This window comes from Macrotis lagotis, chromosome 3, assembly GCF_037893015.1.
Source record: "Macrotis lagotis isolate mMagLag1 chromosome 3, bilby.v1.9.chrom.fasta, whole genome shotgun sequence".
NCBI lineage: Eukaryota > Metazoa > Chordata > Mammalia > Peramelemorphia > Peramelidae > Macrotis > Macrotis lagotis.
In genome coordinates this window covers 85,668,941-85,683,507 of record NC_133660.1, presented here as the reverse complement: position 1 = coordinate 85,683,507, position 14,567 = coordinate 85,668,941, and the positions used below count along the sequence as shown (strand labels likewise).

Sequence of the window (14,567 nt, the reverse complement as noted above, 5' to 3'; positions counted from 1 at the left end):
AATAAATGGAAAGAAAAGTGAGAGTCCGGGAGTTGAAAAGTTAGTCCTTATGAGGGCTAAAGCTCAATTGTTCTCTCTCTCTCTCTCTCTCTCTCTCTCTCTCTCTCTCTCTCTCTCTCTCTCTCTCTCTCTCTCTCTCTTTCTTTTTCCTTTGCGCTTGAGACCTCAAACAAGAGTCAAAAGGTGAAGAAGGCAGGGGGATCCCCCCCCCCCCCCAGCCAGTCTTAGTCCTGTGGGGAGTGTGAATGTGTGAGGAGAGGCTGGTAAAAGGAAGGGAAAAAAGGATGTTGGGTATTCCTCTCCTTTTCTAAAGCACTCCTGCGACCCCTTTCATCCTTCCAGCTCCAAGGCCACCCGTTTGAGCTCGAGCTCTAGATTGAACACACACACACACACACACACACACACACACACACACACACACACACACAATCTATCTATCTATATCTCTAAATATAACTGAATTTCAAAACTTTTCGGAGGCGAGAAAGGACCTTTTCAGTGGGATGGAGGGTCCAGGGACCCAGGAGAGCAGGAAGATGTCTCCTGTGGAAAGTGGGAGTCTTCAAGCCTTCGGGCTCTTGGCTCCTACCCCCTCTTTCCAACCCCTGAGAGGTCCTGAGTCCAGTCTCCAGCTTCTGCAGAGACAGTGTCGCAGAGCTCACCTTCCGATCTCCTCCCTACCTTCCGCCCTCCTCCCCGCTCCACAGCTCCGCCCCGATAGGATTCCTTTAGCCGGAGCTTGTCTTCAGTTCTCAGGGTTCTCCTCTTGCCTGCCCCGGCTGCAGCCGAGCGCAGGCTTCTGGAGCTGTGGGACCTTTACCGCACCCCACCCTCACGTCCCTAACCTACATTCTCCGGTTTTCGGGGTCCTCCCGGGCCCTCTGGATGCCCTGGGAGTGAAGTCTTCTTGGGCAGCTAGTGAAGAACCCGAAGGAAAAGGAGCTGAAGGACAGGGAATGGAGCTGGTCTCTTTTCCCGCTCCTTCTGCAGACCTTTTTCCAACTCTCCCTTCCTCACTTTTCACCCCCTCCCCCTGTCGGCCTACGGCGAATTTGAACTGATGCCATTCTGTCACTTCTTTGCCAGGACCCCCCTCGCCAGGGAAAATGCAGCAATGAGACGCATCCCAGAAGCAGGCTAACCCCACCCCGTCCTTTGCCCTCCTTGCATCTTCCTTTCTCCTCCAGTCCCCGCACCTACCCGCCTCTCGATTTGCTCCAGGCCGACTCAGTGTTTTAGTTGTAGTCGTTCGGTAGCAGCGAAGGTCTGGGAATACCTGTCTGGGTGTACTGTGAGTGGGCAGTCGGTAGGCCCTCAGGCTGGGGGGCGCGCTCCGATCTGGCCCCCGGGGGCGGGGGAGAGTGGTAACATCTGGCTACAGCTGCAGTGCTCGCTTTCAGCAGCAACAACAGCCTTTGGAGTCCGTGCTGGGCGAAGAGGCAGGCAGACAGAGACAGAGCAGAGAGACTCTAACGTATTTAAAAAAAAAAAAGTAGTAGAAGCCCCAACCTTTGAGGTCGGGTTTTTTCATTTTCAGACGAAGTGACCTAGAGTATCTGGAGAAGGTTTTTGAAGACGTTTAGGAGGGAGGGAGAGAGTTTTCTGCTGGGAAACTCAATCTGCCATACAGTAGCGGCTCCATCTGGGATCTGTCACCGCTGACAGCACCGTGGGGCAAAGACATGATCTTCTGCACAACACTGCAACTCCCCAAATACCCTCCTCAATCAAAGGGTGTCTGCTGGACTGCAGCAAACCTCCGAGCCTTCTTCTACCAGACTGAGGAGGAAAGAGGGTTCTTCTTCCATTCCTCTGCTCCCACCCACCCTTTTCAGCACATATACACCACACCTCAACCCCCCTCCTTACCCAGACCTTTGGAAAAAAATATCTGTCAAAGTTTTAAAAATACAAAGGATAGAGATAGATGTCAAATCTCGTAAAGGAGTATTAATGTAAAGAACTCGTTTTGTGAGAGTTCCTGAAAAATTACATTAATTAATCATTTCAGTTTGTTGAAGTTTGAGGTGATTACTGAGCGAGTATATGAAAACCAGATTCTCAAAGAGGACGGTCAGGAGGGGCCACCAGCAACCCCCCCCCCATTACAACCTACGGGCCTTTTCTTTTGTATTGGGCACCAGTTTCCAGTTTCAGACCCCAGTTGCCTTCTCTTTCTCTCTGTCTCTGTCTCTGTCTCTGTCTCTCTCTCTGTCTCCTTTCATTCTTTTGACAAGGGGGAGATTTGCAGAGGAGGGGTCATTTTTCTTCTTCATACTCTGAAGGATAAAAGATGCCTGATAAAAGACCATCAATGCTTTATCAACTAGATTTTGATGATCATTTCTATGATTAGCATTTATAAAGTTGATTGCTCTCCTTCCACAATTTACTGGGTGTTGAGGTGGTTTAAGTGGACAATGATTTCATTCTTTCTAGGAAAGACGAAGTTGCTGCCATTTATAACTTAGCCTAAAACCTCTTCTGGCCCTCTTTGCTATTCTGGAGTCATTGATGGAGTCTTTAGAGTATTCCTGTCCCCTCCCAGCTAGTGACAGGTTTACTCTTAAGTTGTTTCATCTGGCTCAGCAGTGTCTCATCAGAGAGAATCTGTAATTCTCTCCGGCCCCTAATTTCTTATTCACCACAACTGGATTGAAAGATGATTTGGCGCTGCAACAAAGACTGATATTTTTAAACCCTCGGGTCCTGTCATACAGAGACATCCGGTCGCACGTGGTTAGTTTTACATTTTTAAAAAAAGCCTTCTGGGATGAGTGGTTTTAACGTCAATTGTATGCTTCAGAGTTTCCTAACAGAGAAGTTTTACCTGGGAGGTAAACAGTTCATTTTTTTCCTTATTAAATATCCACTCGGACTGGACACTTGGTATGCATTTTTTAGAAATGGATGAGATTATCTGGATAATTCGAGCCAAGGAACTAAACCTTTACTTTCAGCATCTAAACACATTTAAGGAGAGAAGTGGGTTTTTGATCTGGAAAAGTGTGTATAATTAATTTATTCTCCTTCGTAGACAACACAAAGAACAGATTGGCGGGTTGCGAGCCATTTAGGACTGAGCATTTTCGAGATGGAGTCCTTGGGGTTGATACCTCAGGGCCTAGAAGGCAAGTGAGGGCCTTGAATCCTCCAGATTGCTTGCGGGTAGTGTTGGTTAAACATTTCAATCTTGTTTCTTTCTCCCCCTTGCAGCCTCTATTCCTCTCAACCTTCCCCTCTCCCCCTCTCCCCTTCCCCTCCCCCCCTCAAAGCCACAAAGCTAGATGTTTCCTTTCCTCTTGGCTGGGATAGAGAACTGAACTCACAAAGTGCCATTTTCCCTGGCTTAGCAAGGAAATGTTCTTTTTCCTTTCTAGATTACAGGGTGATGCCGTGGAGTTGTGGTGTCTTGAGCTGGAACAAAGGAAGAACTAGGAGAGGGCAAGCTGGAGATCTTTATTTACTTATTTAGAGTTAGACTATAACCAATCTACCCATTTCCATCTCTTACATGAATCCTTTAGTGAGATTTTGAACATTAAACATGAATTTCCCCCTCCCCACCAAAAAAAACCCCAAACATACAAAACATACACATTTTATTGACAACCTACAGAATCGTAGATTAGAGAGCCTAGAAAAAGCTAGTACTCATTTAGTACCCCTCCTCCCCCAACACATAGATAAGGAAACTGAGAACAGGATAATGCAAGTGATCTGTCCAGGGTTACCAGAACTGGCATCTGAACTCGAGTCCTCGGACTCTGAACACAGTCGTCTTTGCACACAGCCCGTCTGACTCTACTCCCCAGTACTTCCCAGCTCTAAATCTACGGTACTAAGAAATTTACTGGGCAAGACTAAGCGTTCGGAGACAGAAATGAGGCAAATGGGGGACAAGGCAATAGATAATGTGGTGCAGTGAAAAGCCTATGGTTGACAGATTAAATATAAATAGTAGCTCCCTCATCCCTTCCTCACCCCATCCTTACGAAGGAAGGACACACCACTTTTATCATGAACCTGGAGAGACAAAGTACAAAATCCAGTGATTCTTCGTTAATAAGGATGTACAAAACCGACCGCTTTGAATAGCTCAGGCCACTCGACCAGCCATCAAACGTAAAATCCAAGCAAACCCCAACCACCGCCACCCCCGACCTTTAGTCTGGCGAGCTGCGGGTTGGGGGCGGGGCGTATTGTCAGAACTAGTCAGCCCATTGACTCAGCAGTGCACTCCAGGCCTTTACTGGGTTGGGTCCAACTCCCTCCTCCCCACCCCCATCCCCTACTTGCAACACGCCGCCTTGGGGAAAAAAAAGTCGATTTCGTAGAAAATCATTCTAAAGTCCGGGAAGCCGGTTCAGGAATCTCCGATTCATTAGAATTTAATAACAGGTGCAAAGTGAACACCCGAGCTCGGCCGAGGATTCCTTTGAGAGACATCTTGTTCTGCAATCGGCTTCTCCTTGGGCCAGGGAGTTCATTAGAAAATCAGTCGACTACCACTTTGGCTGGAGGGCTGGGGGAGCCGCCTGGGGCGCGGCTCTGTGGGGGCGGGAGGCAGCCAAGCCCGCCGCCTGGACCTCGTCTTCCTTTCTAGGCGCTAGCTGGCTCCCTTCACCGGAGAGGCGGAGAGCAGCGTCCCCCTGTTGCTGTTTGTTTTGGAAAACAGTGGGGCTGGAGGAAAGACAAGGACCGGGAGAAGTCCGCTGAGAGCGGGAGGAAGAGTGTTTATTTTCGAGATGGGAAGTATTGTGCGCTATCCTCAGGGCTGTCAGAGTGGAAAGGAAACCACCCCCCAATATTTAAAGTGAACTATTTAATCCCACACCCATCTTCACCAGCTCCGCTTCCTCTTCTCTATCTTTAATTAAAAAAAAATCATCGGGTCAACGTTCATAGAAATGGGTATTGTTTGATTCCTTGTCCCGTCACACCTGAATTCCAGCGGCCCAGCTGGACTTGAGATGAAATTGGAAAGCAACGTGATGATTACACCCAACTAGAGAGCAGGATGGCTCCGAGCCGTCTGATCTGACGTCAACATGTCTCTAGGCCCTCGCTAGGAGATAGAGGGAAAAGAGGGCTGGGGGAGGGCCGGAGCGGGCTCCAGGCTTTAATCATTCCCAGATGTGTCTAATAGCAGATAGAAAGACTTATATAGTGACCAAGAATAAATTTGTAATCAGGGCTCTATCATCTGATTAGCAAAGCGGTCTAAATGCTGAGAGAATTTAAAGGGCAAGAGCTTGTGTGGCGGGAGGGGGAGACGTTAGGAAAACGTGAGACTTCAGGAGAAAAAGCCTTCCAGGTTTCTCCAAGGGAAACTGTTTGCGATTGCACAGGGAGTGGGGGGGGGTGGGGAGAAATTATCTAACTGAGGTACCTATGTAATTCCGACAAGCGCACTTTAATCTCCGCTAGACTACGCAAACTCAAACAGCTGAGCCATAATTGACCGATTAGAAATGGAAAAAAGATTGGAGCTATTCTTGAAAGGGCACATATTTCATATTAGGCAGGAATGATAAGGTGGCCGGATGGCAAAGAGGGTTAGCTTTGTAGCAATGTGGCATTTGTTCTTCTTAGTTCTACCTTTTATTTTGGGTGGGCGGGGAGAACACAATTTAAAACTCTGTCTCTGTCTCTGTCTGTCTCGGGATCTCTCTGCGTCTCCCTCTGTTTCTCCGCTTTCTAATTTCTACCTTTTCCCTTTTCTCTCAGAACCCCCCCCCCCCCCCCCCCGTCTCTTCCAGTCTCCGGCGACATAACTTTTCCAAGTGTCACGAAGGCATTCTAATGATAAAGCAGATCTAGGCTACCTCCACGTCCCTGGGGGGGGGGGGGGCGCCCCTGTGCTTTTTCCCCCTGAAGCGGCAGCTCAGTCAGTTTCTTTCACAGCCCCTGGGTCGGGGTCGCGTTGAGGGTACAGAGCTAGAGGACTCCGACCCGCCCGGCCTGCCTGCCTGCAGGATGTCTCAGCCCCAAGCCCCCCTCCCTCCTTTCTATCGGTGACGCCATCTTTGACACTGATAACATATGAGCCACCATTAACTACCCCCACCCTCCCCCATTCCCCTGTCTACACCCGGGCATCAGATCTAGAAGCCAGGCTGATTCCATCCCCGTTTCCAGGACAGAGGCTGTGGGCCAAAGCAACTGGTTCCTCGGATATCATAAAACATTCAACGGTGACAGACCAGGGTTTGGCTGAGAGCAGGATCCAGCCTCCATCGGTTACAGCCTTTAGCTCCGGCAATCCGGATTCTGCCAAGTCTCGGATCTGAAAGGCTCAGTCTTTCGCGGTTGCCTGTTTCGGATCTGTTTTGTTTGCATTTTCCATTCCAATACCGCTCCTGGTGTGGACATGACTAAGGTGGGGCGGGGCGGAGGTGGGGGTGGAAAGAGCGCACTCCAGAACTGATCCCTTTTAAAAACTAGGTCTTGGGGCAGGACCCCCAGCCGCAGGCTAACTGAGGAGGAGAAAATCAGCACTCAGCTGCGCAGGGCGGTCTTCTTTCCCCTCCTCAGCACGACTTACGGTGTTTTCTTAGGGTTCGGCAAAGGCATTGTTCGTTCTGGCCTAAGAGGGAAGCTTAGATTGCAAAGGGAAAACTTTTGCTTGCCTGGGTGAAACATTTTCACATGGGTGGTGTGAGAATCGCTTCGTGTGCCCTTCCTAGATTCTCCCTATCGTATTTCCCATCCTGCCCAGAAGCCTAAATGCGTGTCAGAGCAAGGAACCAGGATCCCGACAATCCAACAATTTCTTCTTGGGAGCCCTTTGGCTGTCTTAAAGGTGTGCGGATAGTTGAATATGCTCTTGAGTTTGGAAAGGAGGTCATTCTCTGCTCGCAGTAGAGGATGTGAATGGCAAACAATTGGGGCTAGGTACACACCCTAAACTTATTACCTATCAATCTAGATGGAAAGAAGGAAGAGAGACTTGTAGTTCGGTTTTGAGCAAAAATGCAGTTCCTCTGGCTCCACTGATTTTCATCATAATAAGTGATATCCTCTTATTTCCAAACTTCAAGATAAGCTGCAGCCCTAGAAGGCTGAAGTGAGCATTTGGCACGTCTAAAATAACTGATCTTGTCTCAACCAGACTCGACTCTCATTCCTTTCTCTTTTTTCTCTCACTCTCTCCTCTTTTCTCTCCGTTTCGTTTCTTCTCTTTCCCCATCTTATTTCTCTCCTTTGCTCTTTTCTCCTTTGCTCTCTTTTCTCACTCCTTTCTAATTCTGTAAACCCCTTTCTTCTATCTTTTGAGAAAAAATCCTACAAATGACTATAGCAGAGAGAGAGAGGTCTAAAATTCTTGGAGGGAGGAAGGAGAGAGAGAGAGAGGGAGATTAAGAGATAGACAGAAAGAGAGAGAGACAGACAGACAGACAGACAGGGACAGAATTGAGAAACACACAGAGATTGAGAGAGAAACATGAGAGAAACAGACACAGAGATTGAGAGACAGAAACAGATTGAGAGATAGAAATTGAGAAACAAACAGAGATTGAGAGAGAGACAGATTAAGAGAAAGACTGAGAGAGAGAAAGAGAGAGAGTCCTCAGTAATGCTCTCAGGGAATATTTTTCCAACTTTTTCCCCAAGAAGATGATAGTGTTACTGAACCAAAAACACAAACGCACACAAACACATACCACCACTACCACCAACAAAAACAATCCTGCTGCCCATTTCATATTCCCAGGGTTATCAAGCACACAGCTCCACTCGGCGGTCTGGGGCCAGGGTACTGACATCCCGATCTACCATCAATTTACCTTCTGCCGCCCTGCTTCCCCATTTAGCTTTTAACGTCAAAACCTACATTTTTGTCGGCTCCGGGCTGTCTAGAGCTCTTGTGATTTCGCTCCAGGAGTGATTGCTTTTAAGAAAATGGCAGCATCCACATTATCCGAGCAATTAAAATAGATTCCTTCTAGTTTGTCCCACTAGGCAGTCACTTGGAGAAATGCAAAAAAGAAAAGAGAACATTAACAGAGAAGGAAGGAACAGACAAGAATTGTGGTTTAGCAGGGGAATGGGGAAGCACCTGGACTTGGTCGCATTTCCCTGGGACCGAATGAGTGACCAAATGGGCTCCTTAGGATACAAGTCAGCCCAGTTCCCTAGAACATGGCACCAGATCTCATCCCTAAGGAAGTGGGGTGGGGCTGAGGCTGGGCACAGTGGAGGTGACAGGAATTTGGGATTTCTTGATTCAGCTTAATAGTTTTCAAAGTGAGATTTGGGGGGCATCTTTACTACAGGGCTGCCAGTGCAAGGCAAAAACTCGTCAGTTTAGTTGGTCTTTATTAGAAATATAACTCTAAATCCAGCATACTTCTCTTTTAAACCCTGAACTGATCAAGCCTACACGGATACATATACTCACAAAGTCTTAGATAAATTTAGCTTGATCATGTTCTGCTTTATCTGTCTGTTTCTCACACACTAACATGACACACATGACACAGTCACAGCGCATGCACTTTTGCACACTTCACAGAGAACTAGTCATCTCTCACATATTTACAAATATCATTATGTACATAGCACTCTATCTGCTCGAGTCTGTCTCTCCTTTAGCCATATTTGAACATCATCACCACCATAATCACGTATAAATCCCAGGCTCACAGCTGACATGGATGGAGGCTGGGAAAGAATGGAAGTTAAGGGCACCTTTAGTGGAAAGATAGAGCTTGTTGATGTCCAGGTCAGGAGAGAGAGAGAAAGAAAATATGAGGACTCTCTTCTCCTGTGTTATAAACAAAGGCAAGTGTCTGTAAACAAAGCTCCTCGCCAGGACCAGCCAGTGTGAGCTGACCCGAGAGGAGAAAGTTCAGATCGCTTTGGCCTAGTTGTTCTAACCCTTCAACCTCAGCGTTGTCAGAGGAACCAAGGAAGCAACGAAGAGACCTTTTCTTATCTTTTTTTTTTTTAAGATGCCCCTGCAAATCTGCCCTTTTCTCTGGCTCAGGCCCACCTCGATCCACTGGTCAGAGGACAGGCAAAACAGGGTAGAGTCAGTCAGTGTCCTGGTTTTGATAGATCGTTCTCGAGCCAGATGACCATACCGAAGGTTCGAGGCCAATATATATCAACTCCAAGGTTTTCAGGCGAGATGGAAACTCTCTAGCAATCCAAATATCGGATTTATATACATGAGCGTTTCCTGAACCAACCGCTTTAAAATTCATTTCACCTTTCTCCCTCGGCTCCCTCTTTCTCCCCAACACTACTACCCCCCACTCCATCACCACCACCTTCAGGCTTACTGGAAAGTCCTTTATGACCCTTAAGTTTCTCCCATTATTTATTCACACTCCTAGCTCAAGACAAGGCTTTAGTCTCAGATTTGAAGCAAAATGTATTTCCTTCCAGCCCATCTGACCAAAGATTGTGTGTGTGTGTTGGGCGGGGGAGTGGGAATGGGGTGGGGGTAAGGCACACAAAATCACTGAAAACGAGAGAAGTTCTTGGAGACTGGAGGTTGTAGAACAGTGGGGAGTGGGGAGAGAAGAATGTTGCCTTCATTTGACCTCCCGAAGCCCAGGAGAATTCTGAGAATCACAAAGTTCATATCCATTTCCCTGTAGCTCACTGTAAATCTAAACTCCAACTTAAATCCCTGGTCTTGTTCGCGATTTTTAACGACATAAAATTACCTGTTACCTAATCACGGACGTGTCTCTAAACCTCCCCTCCACTTGGGATCCAATAGCCCAAACAGATTAGAAAGGCTCTGAGGTTCCTGGCAAAATCTCACTCCCCTCCATTCGTCTGCCTCTGCCTCCTTATCCCCTTCCTTCCTCCCTCCCACTTTTAGTTTGTACCTTCTCCCGAGGAAAACTAAACACCCCCAGCAAATTTTGTCACTGGATTAAGTGGACGCAGGTCATGTCCAGAAAAGGCACATACACATCCTCTGATTGCAAAGCTCTAGAAAATGGTTTTTCCATTTTCCTGGAAGACCTGTAGATACTCCCACCTTCTGAGCTAACTAAGGGTCCCTGATCACTGTCTTGCCTGACATTTAAAGCCTTGCATCCAAAAGATCACTCAGAACTGACCTGGAAAACCTTATGGCCTTTAGAGCTTAAAACTGCTCTCACAAGTTCTCAGAGGGTCCTGGGGTGGGGGGTGGGTGCTATTATATATGTGGTTTGGTTTTAATTAGTGACTTCTTTAAAATAAAGTTAGAGGCAATCTTAATAACTTAGTTTACTTCTGAATCTTTTAAATAGTATGAAAACAAGAACAACAATTTTGTTTTCAAATCACTTTGAGGTATAAAACATAAAAAGATTTTTTTTTTGTAAAAAAACACACAGTGGTTTATTGAATACTTACAACGTTTACACCTTACACCTTCAATATTAATTAAACTCCACTAATTCTTTTTAGAGGACGGAAGTGCACAACACAAAGAGCTGTTGGGAACATCTTCAAAAAAGGAAAGCCCATTAATAAAATGGCAACACTACATACCGAACCAATGGAATAACATTAGTGGCCCCACTTCTGCTTTGAAATATAACTTTATCATCCCCAGAAATATTTATATCTAAAAGGCCATGTATTAAAGATACACTTCACATACACACTGATGTCCGGAGTTTTTTAGCTGGGTTGCTTGGGTTGCAATGCTGCGTGTCCTATACAGGCAGAAAAGGGACATTCACACACGGACACACACTCTTTAAAAAATAACAAAACAACAACAAAACAACAACAAAAACCCCAACACAAATCAAACCTATGAGACATAGAACCCCTTACCAAGCTGGAGTTTCCTCTTCATATTAAAATATGGAATGCTTTTCTTCAAATATCCACTTTTTAAAGGAGGGGTTGAGGATAGGGTGCTTCAAAAGGGGGGGGGATAGGAGAGAGGGGAGGGAAATTGCACATAAATAAACTGGCTGATTCCAAATACAGAAAGTCCTCGGAGCAGATGTCTGCAGAGCCTCCTAGAGAGGTTTTCCTTGAGTCCTTCATTCAAGTCCAGCGGCGGGACTCCTCTCTCTTTTCTCTCTCTCTCTCTCTCTTTTTTTCCCTCTCTTTCTTCATTGCTTGAGCTCCAGAGCCCAGACATGCTGTGGCCAGCCCGTCCTGCCTTTGGTTTTCTTATCGTTGCTGCTCACTGTGCTTTTCAAGATTTCATTCTGAGCAGAGAAGAAGCAAGGAGAAAGAAGAGCAAAGAAGAATTTCAGAGATGAGATATAATTTCCTTCGACAACCCTATTCCATCCCACCTCAACTGGGAAAGTGCTTGAAGGGGCCGGGATGGGGGAGGGAGAAACCAAAACACTCAGACTGGGCTAGAGGAGACAAAATCAACTACAAAGATCTCTGCGGCTCTGGCCCAGGCAGAGCGAGGCCTCCTCCTGTCTGCCTCGCTAACCCTCTTGCATCGGAAAGTTTATAAAACCACCGCCTGTTTTAAAGTCTTTTATAGCAAAGCTGGGGGCCTTTCTCCTTATGCCAGATGTGTACCTCGGGTGGGGGTGGAGTGCCTTTGGGGGTAAAGTGGGGGGGGGGGGTGTCTGTTTTTGGATGTTTTTAATGGCAACCGAAAACTTGCGGTGCAAGAGGTGGGGGGAAGATTTGGGCAAAGGCTTCCCCAGTTCAAAGCCACACACCGCCTAATTCTTGGCCGCAAACTTTCCTTTGCAGGCTTGGATTTTCTGGCTTGGTCCAAGAGCCCTAGGACACTGGGACTCCAAGGGTCTTTTTGGCATCCAATGACTATTTATGCCAGTTTGTTCTAATCAAACATCCAGTGAGTGTGTATGAAACCTTGAATGGGCAATATTCACTTACATTTTTGGGTCTTACTTTTATTTTTTATTTTTTTAATTTTTGGGGGGTCTTACTTTTAAAACAAAGATTGAGGTACCCTGTTTCCCAGGGGAAAAGTGGGTCACCGAGATTATTCCGAAGATTCTCTTTTGAACAATCAAGTCATACTAAATATCACCCCTTCTTGTGCAGAAGAGAGAATTTTGGAAACGGTTTGAAAATTCTTACTATTTAGAGCAAGCGCCACAATGAGAACTATAATACATATTATTGTGCCTCAAATTGAAATCTATAATCTAACAAATAAAATCTCGCATACCCATATGGGAACCCTGAATCCAGCATTTTCCTGATGATCAAACATGGGATGTGGGGCCATGACTTTAAACATTCTTTAGGACCTCCTTTTCTTCAGCCTCTCCAACATGGTGTTGGACATTTTTTTCCTTCTCTTTCTATTTTTTTTTGTTAATATGCTAACAAAGTTCTTAGAACCCCCAAATCATGGGAATGGAGTTATTTTCACTGGGAAAAAACTCACATGGTTGGCATGGCAAATTAAACCTATCTGGGGATTTAATTTAGGGGAAACAAGGACTGGCCGAATCCGAGTCAAAAATTAGGGATGCAATGTGGCAATTCGTGAAAGAGGGTAGGCTTTTTTTTTTGGCGGGTAGGAGGAGGGGGTTAGCTAAGGAGCTATCTTTGCTTTATAATATGTTCTCGTGAGATGGTTAACTCGACTTTACGACCAACATTTAATCCTGAAACTGAAAGACCTTACACTTTTTAAACATTGCACTCTTCAATAAATAATACTTGAAGGTAAAATCTACACCAAAAATTTAACTTCAGAGTTCAAAACCTCATAGCCTTCCTTCCAAATTCCTCTCAAATCAGGAATCTCTCCTTAACTAATAAAATACTTTGCCAAAGATGCTAAAGCTCTATTTTTGCGTATTGGTGTTTAATGAAGACTAGTTCTGCAGCCTAACACGCTGCTAGCATTCTGGCCTGTCGAGTGAGTTAGCAGACACGAAGCCTGCTCTACTGCAGAGGCTTAGAGAGGTGGAGGACTTCCTCCTCCCTCCACAAAGAAAAGTGTAAAAATAAATAGAGGACTCGGGAATATCGTTGTTATTCTCAATCCTGATAAGGCCTTCTACCCGCAGCCACATAGCCACCCCTCCCCCATTTCTCCTCCCCTCCCCCCCCCAGTTACTGACCAGCTCCTTCTTCCTCTTTTCCTCCTTCACATCTGTCTTCTTGATTTCTGCCTTGAAGGCCTCCGCCTCCCCGTTCTGGTCATCCTTTGCCAGCAGGTCCATGAGGTAGGCGATGTAGCTGGTAGCCAAGCGGAGGGTCTTGATTTTGGACAGCTTGGTGTCCGCGGGCACATTGGGGATGCACTCCCGCAGCTCTGCGAAGGCGCTGTTGATGCTCTGAGTCCTGCGCCTCTCTTTGCGGTTGGCGGTACCTCGGCGCTTCACCGGACGGGGTCCCCCCAGGCCCGGAGGCCCGCTCCCGGGTGGCACTCCCCCGTAATGGGAGTGGTCGAGCCCCGCTGCGCCGTTAGCGTACTCTGGGCTATAGGACAGTGCCATGCTGTAGTCAGGGGGGGACATCTCCGGGTGGCTGATGAGCCAGCCGTGGAAGTAGGGGTTCTCCTCGTGGCCACAGCGGCTGGCGGCGGCGGCGGCCGCGGCAGCGGCGGCCGCAGCGAAGGGGTAACCCTCATGGTGCACCACCGGGTGGTGGGGGAAGCCTCCCACCAGACTCATTTCGCACTCTGGGCCCCAACCAAGCGTCCCACGGGGTCCTCAACCACGAGGCCCTAGAGCCTGCCGGTTGCACCCGAGGGTTGGGGCCAGGAGCTGCTGCCTCCTCTCTCCTCTTCCTCCTCCACCCCGTCCCACCCCCCACCCCCCAGCCTCCCCTACCTCGCCGCAGTAGTGGCGGCAGCAGGACCCCTTCCCCTCCCCCCAGCCCCGGCAGGCCCGCCGAGGGGCTTCAGCAGCACCGGTCCAGCCTGAGGTTAGCCATAGAGCTGGCCAAATTCCCGGCGTGGTCACGGATGCGCAGCCAGGCTCTCTCCTTCCTCGTCTTCTCTGCCTCCTCCTCCTCCGGCTGCTGCTGCTCCTTCCTGGTTAAGGGAGGTTGTTGTTGCTGCTGCAGAATGAAAAGGGTGCCTTTAGGGTTCATGCAAAAGTCTCTATTCTCCCCTCAAAGTGGCTCTGGGGCCTTGGGTTTCCAGATCTCAAACAGTGACCGAGGCGGCGGCCAAGCAGCAGCAGCAGCAGCAGCGGCGGCGGCAGCAGCAGCAGCAGTCGAACGAATTCACCAGGTTGCCCTTGGTTCAGATGGGGCAGGCAGGGAAGGCAGCTCCTCTCTCTCTCTCTCTCTCTCTCTCTCTCTCTCTCTCTCTCTCTCTCTCTCTCCCCTCTACTGCTTGCGAGATCACTGGAGCTGGATCTGGTAGGGCCCGCACCGCAGCCCTGAGGGAGGGGAGGCACACGACTCTGGGGAGAAGAGCCCGGCTGGACTGGTGCAGTCTCAGAGGCCACGAAAAGAGAGTCACAGTGAAATCACCTCCATCCGATTCTTCCCTCCCCCTCTTCTCTCCCCTCTCCCCTCCCCCTACCAGATCCCCTGAGTTTGATTCTTGGGTCGTATTTTGTTTTCTTTAATGCTTTGGGGTGGGGGATTTGTTTGTTTCGGTCTGTCCTTGAACGTGACTTTTGCCTGCG

The 14,567-nt window shown here is 47.9% G+C and overlaps 1 protein-coding gene across 1 annotated transcript; it reads right to left on the bottom strand.

Annotated features, from left to right (window-relative positions):
• Window positions 1-6,092: 6,092 nt before the first annotated feature.
• HAND2 (heart and neural crest derivatives expressed 2) lies at window positions 6,093-13,706 on the bottom strand. The gene is made up of 2 exons (XM_074228959.1): window positions 13,047-13,706; window positions 6,093-11,183 (listed from the first exon to the last, which is right to left on the bottom strand). The coding sequence occupies exons 1-2, from the start codon at window positions 13,599-13,601 to the stop codon at window positions 11,085-11,087; spliced, it is 654 nt and encodes a 217-aa protein (XP_074085060.1). The 5' UTR covers window positions 13,602-13,706; the 3' UTR covers window positions 6,093-11,084.
• Window positions 13,707-14,567: the final 861 nt, after the last annotated feature.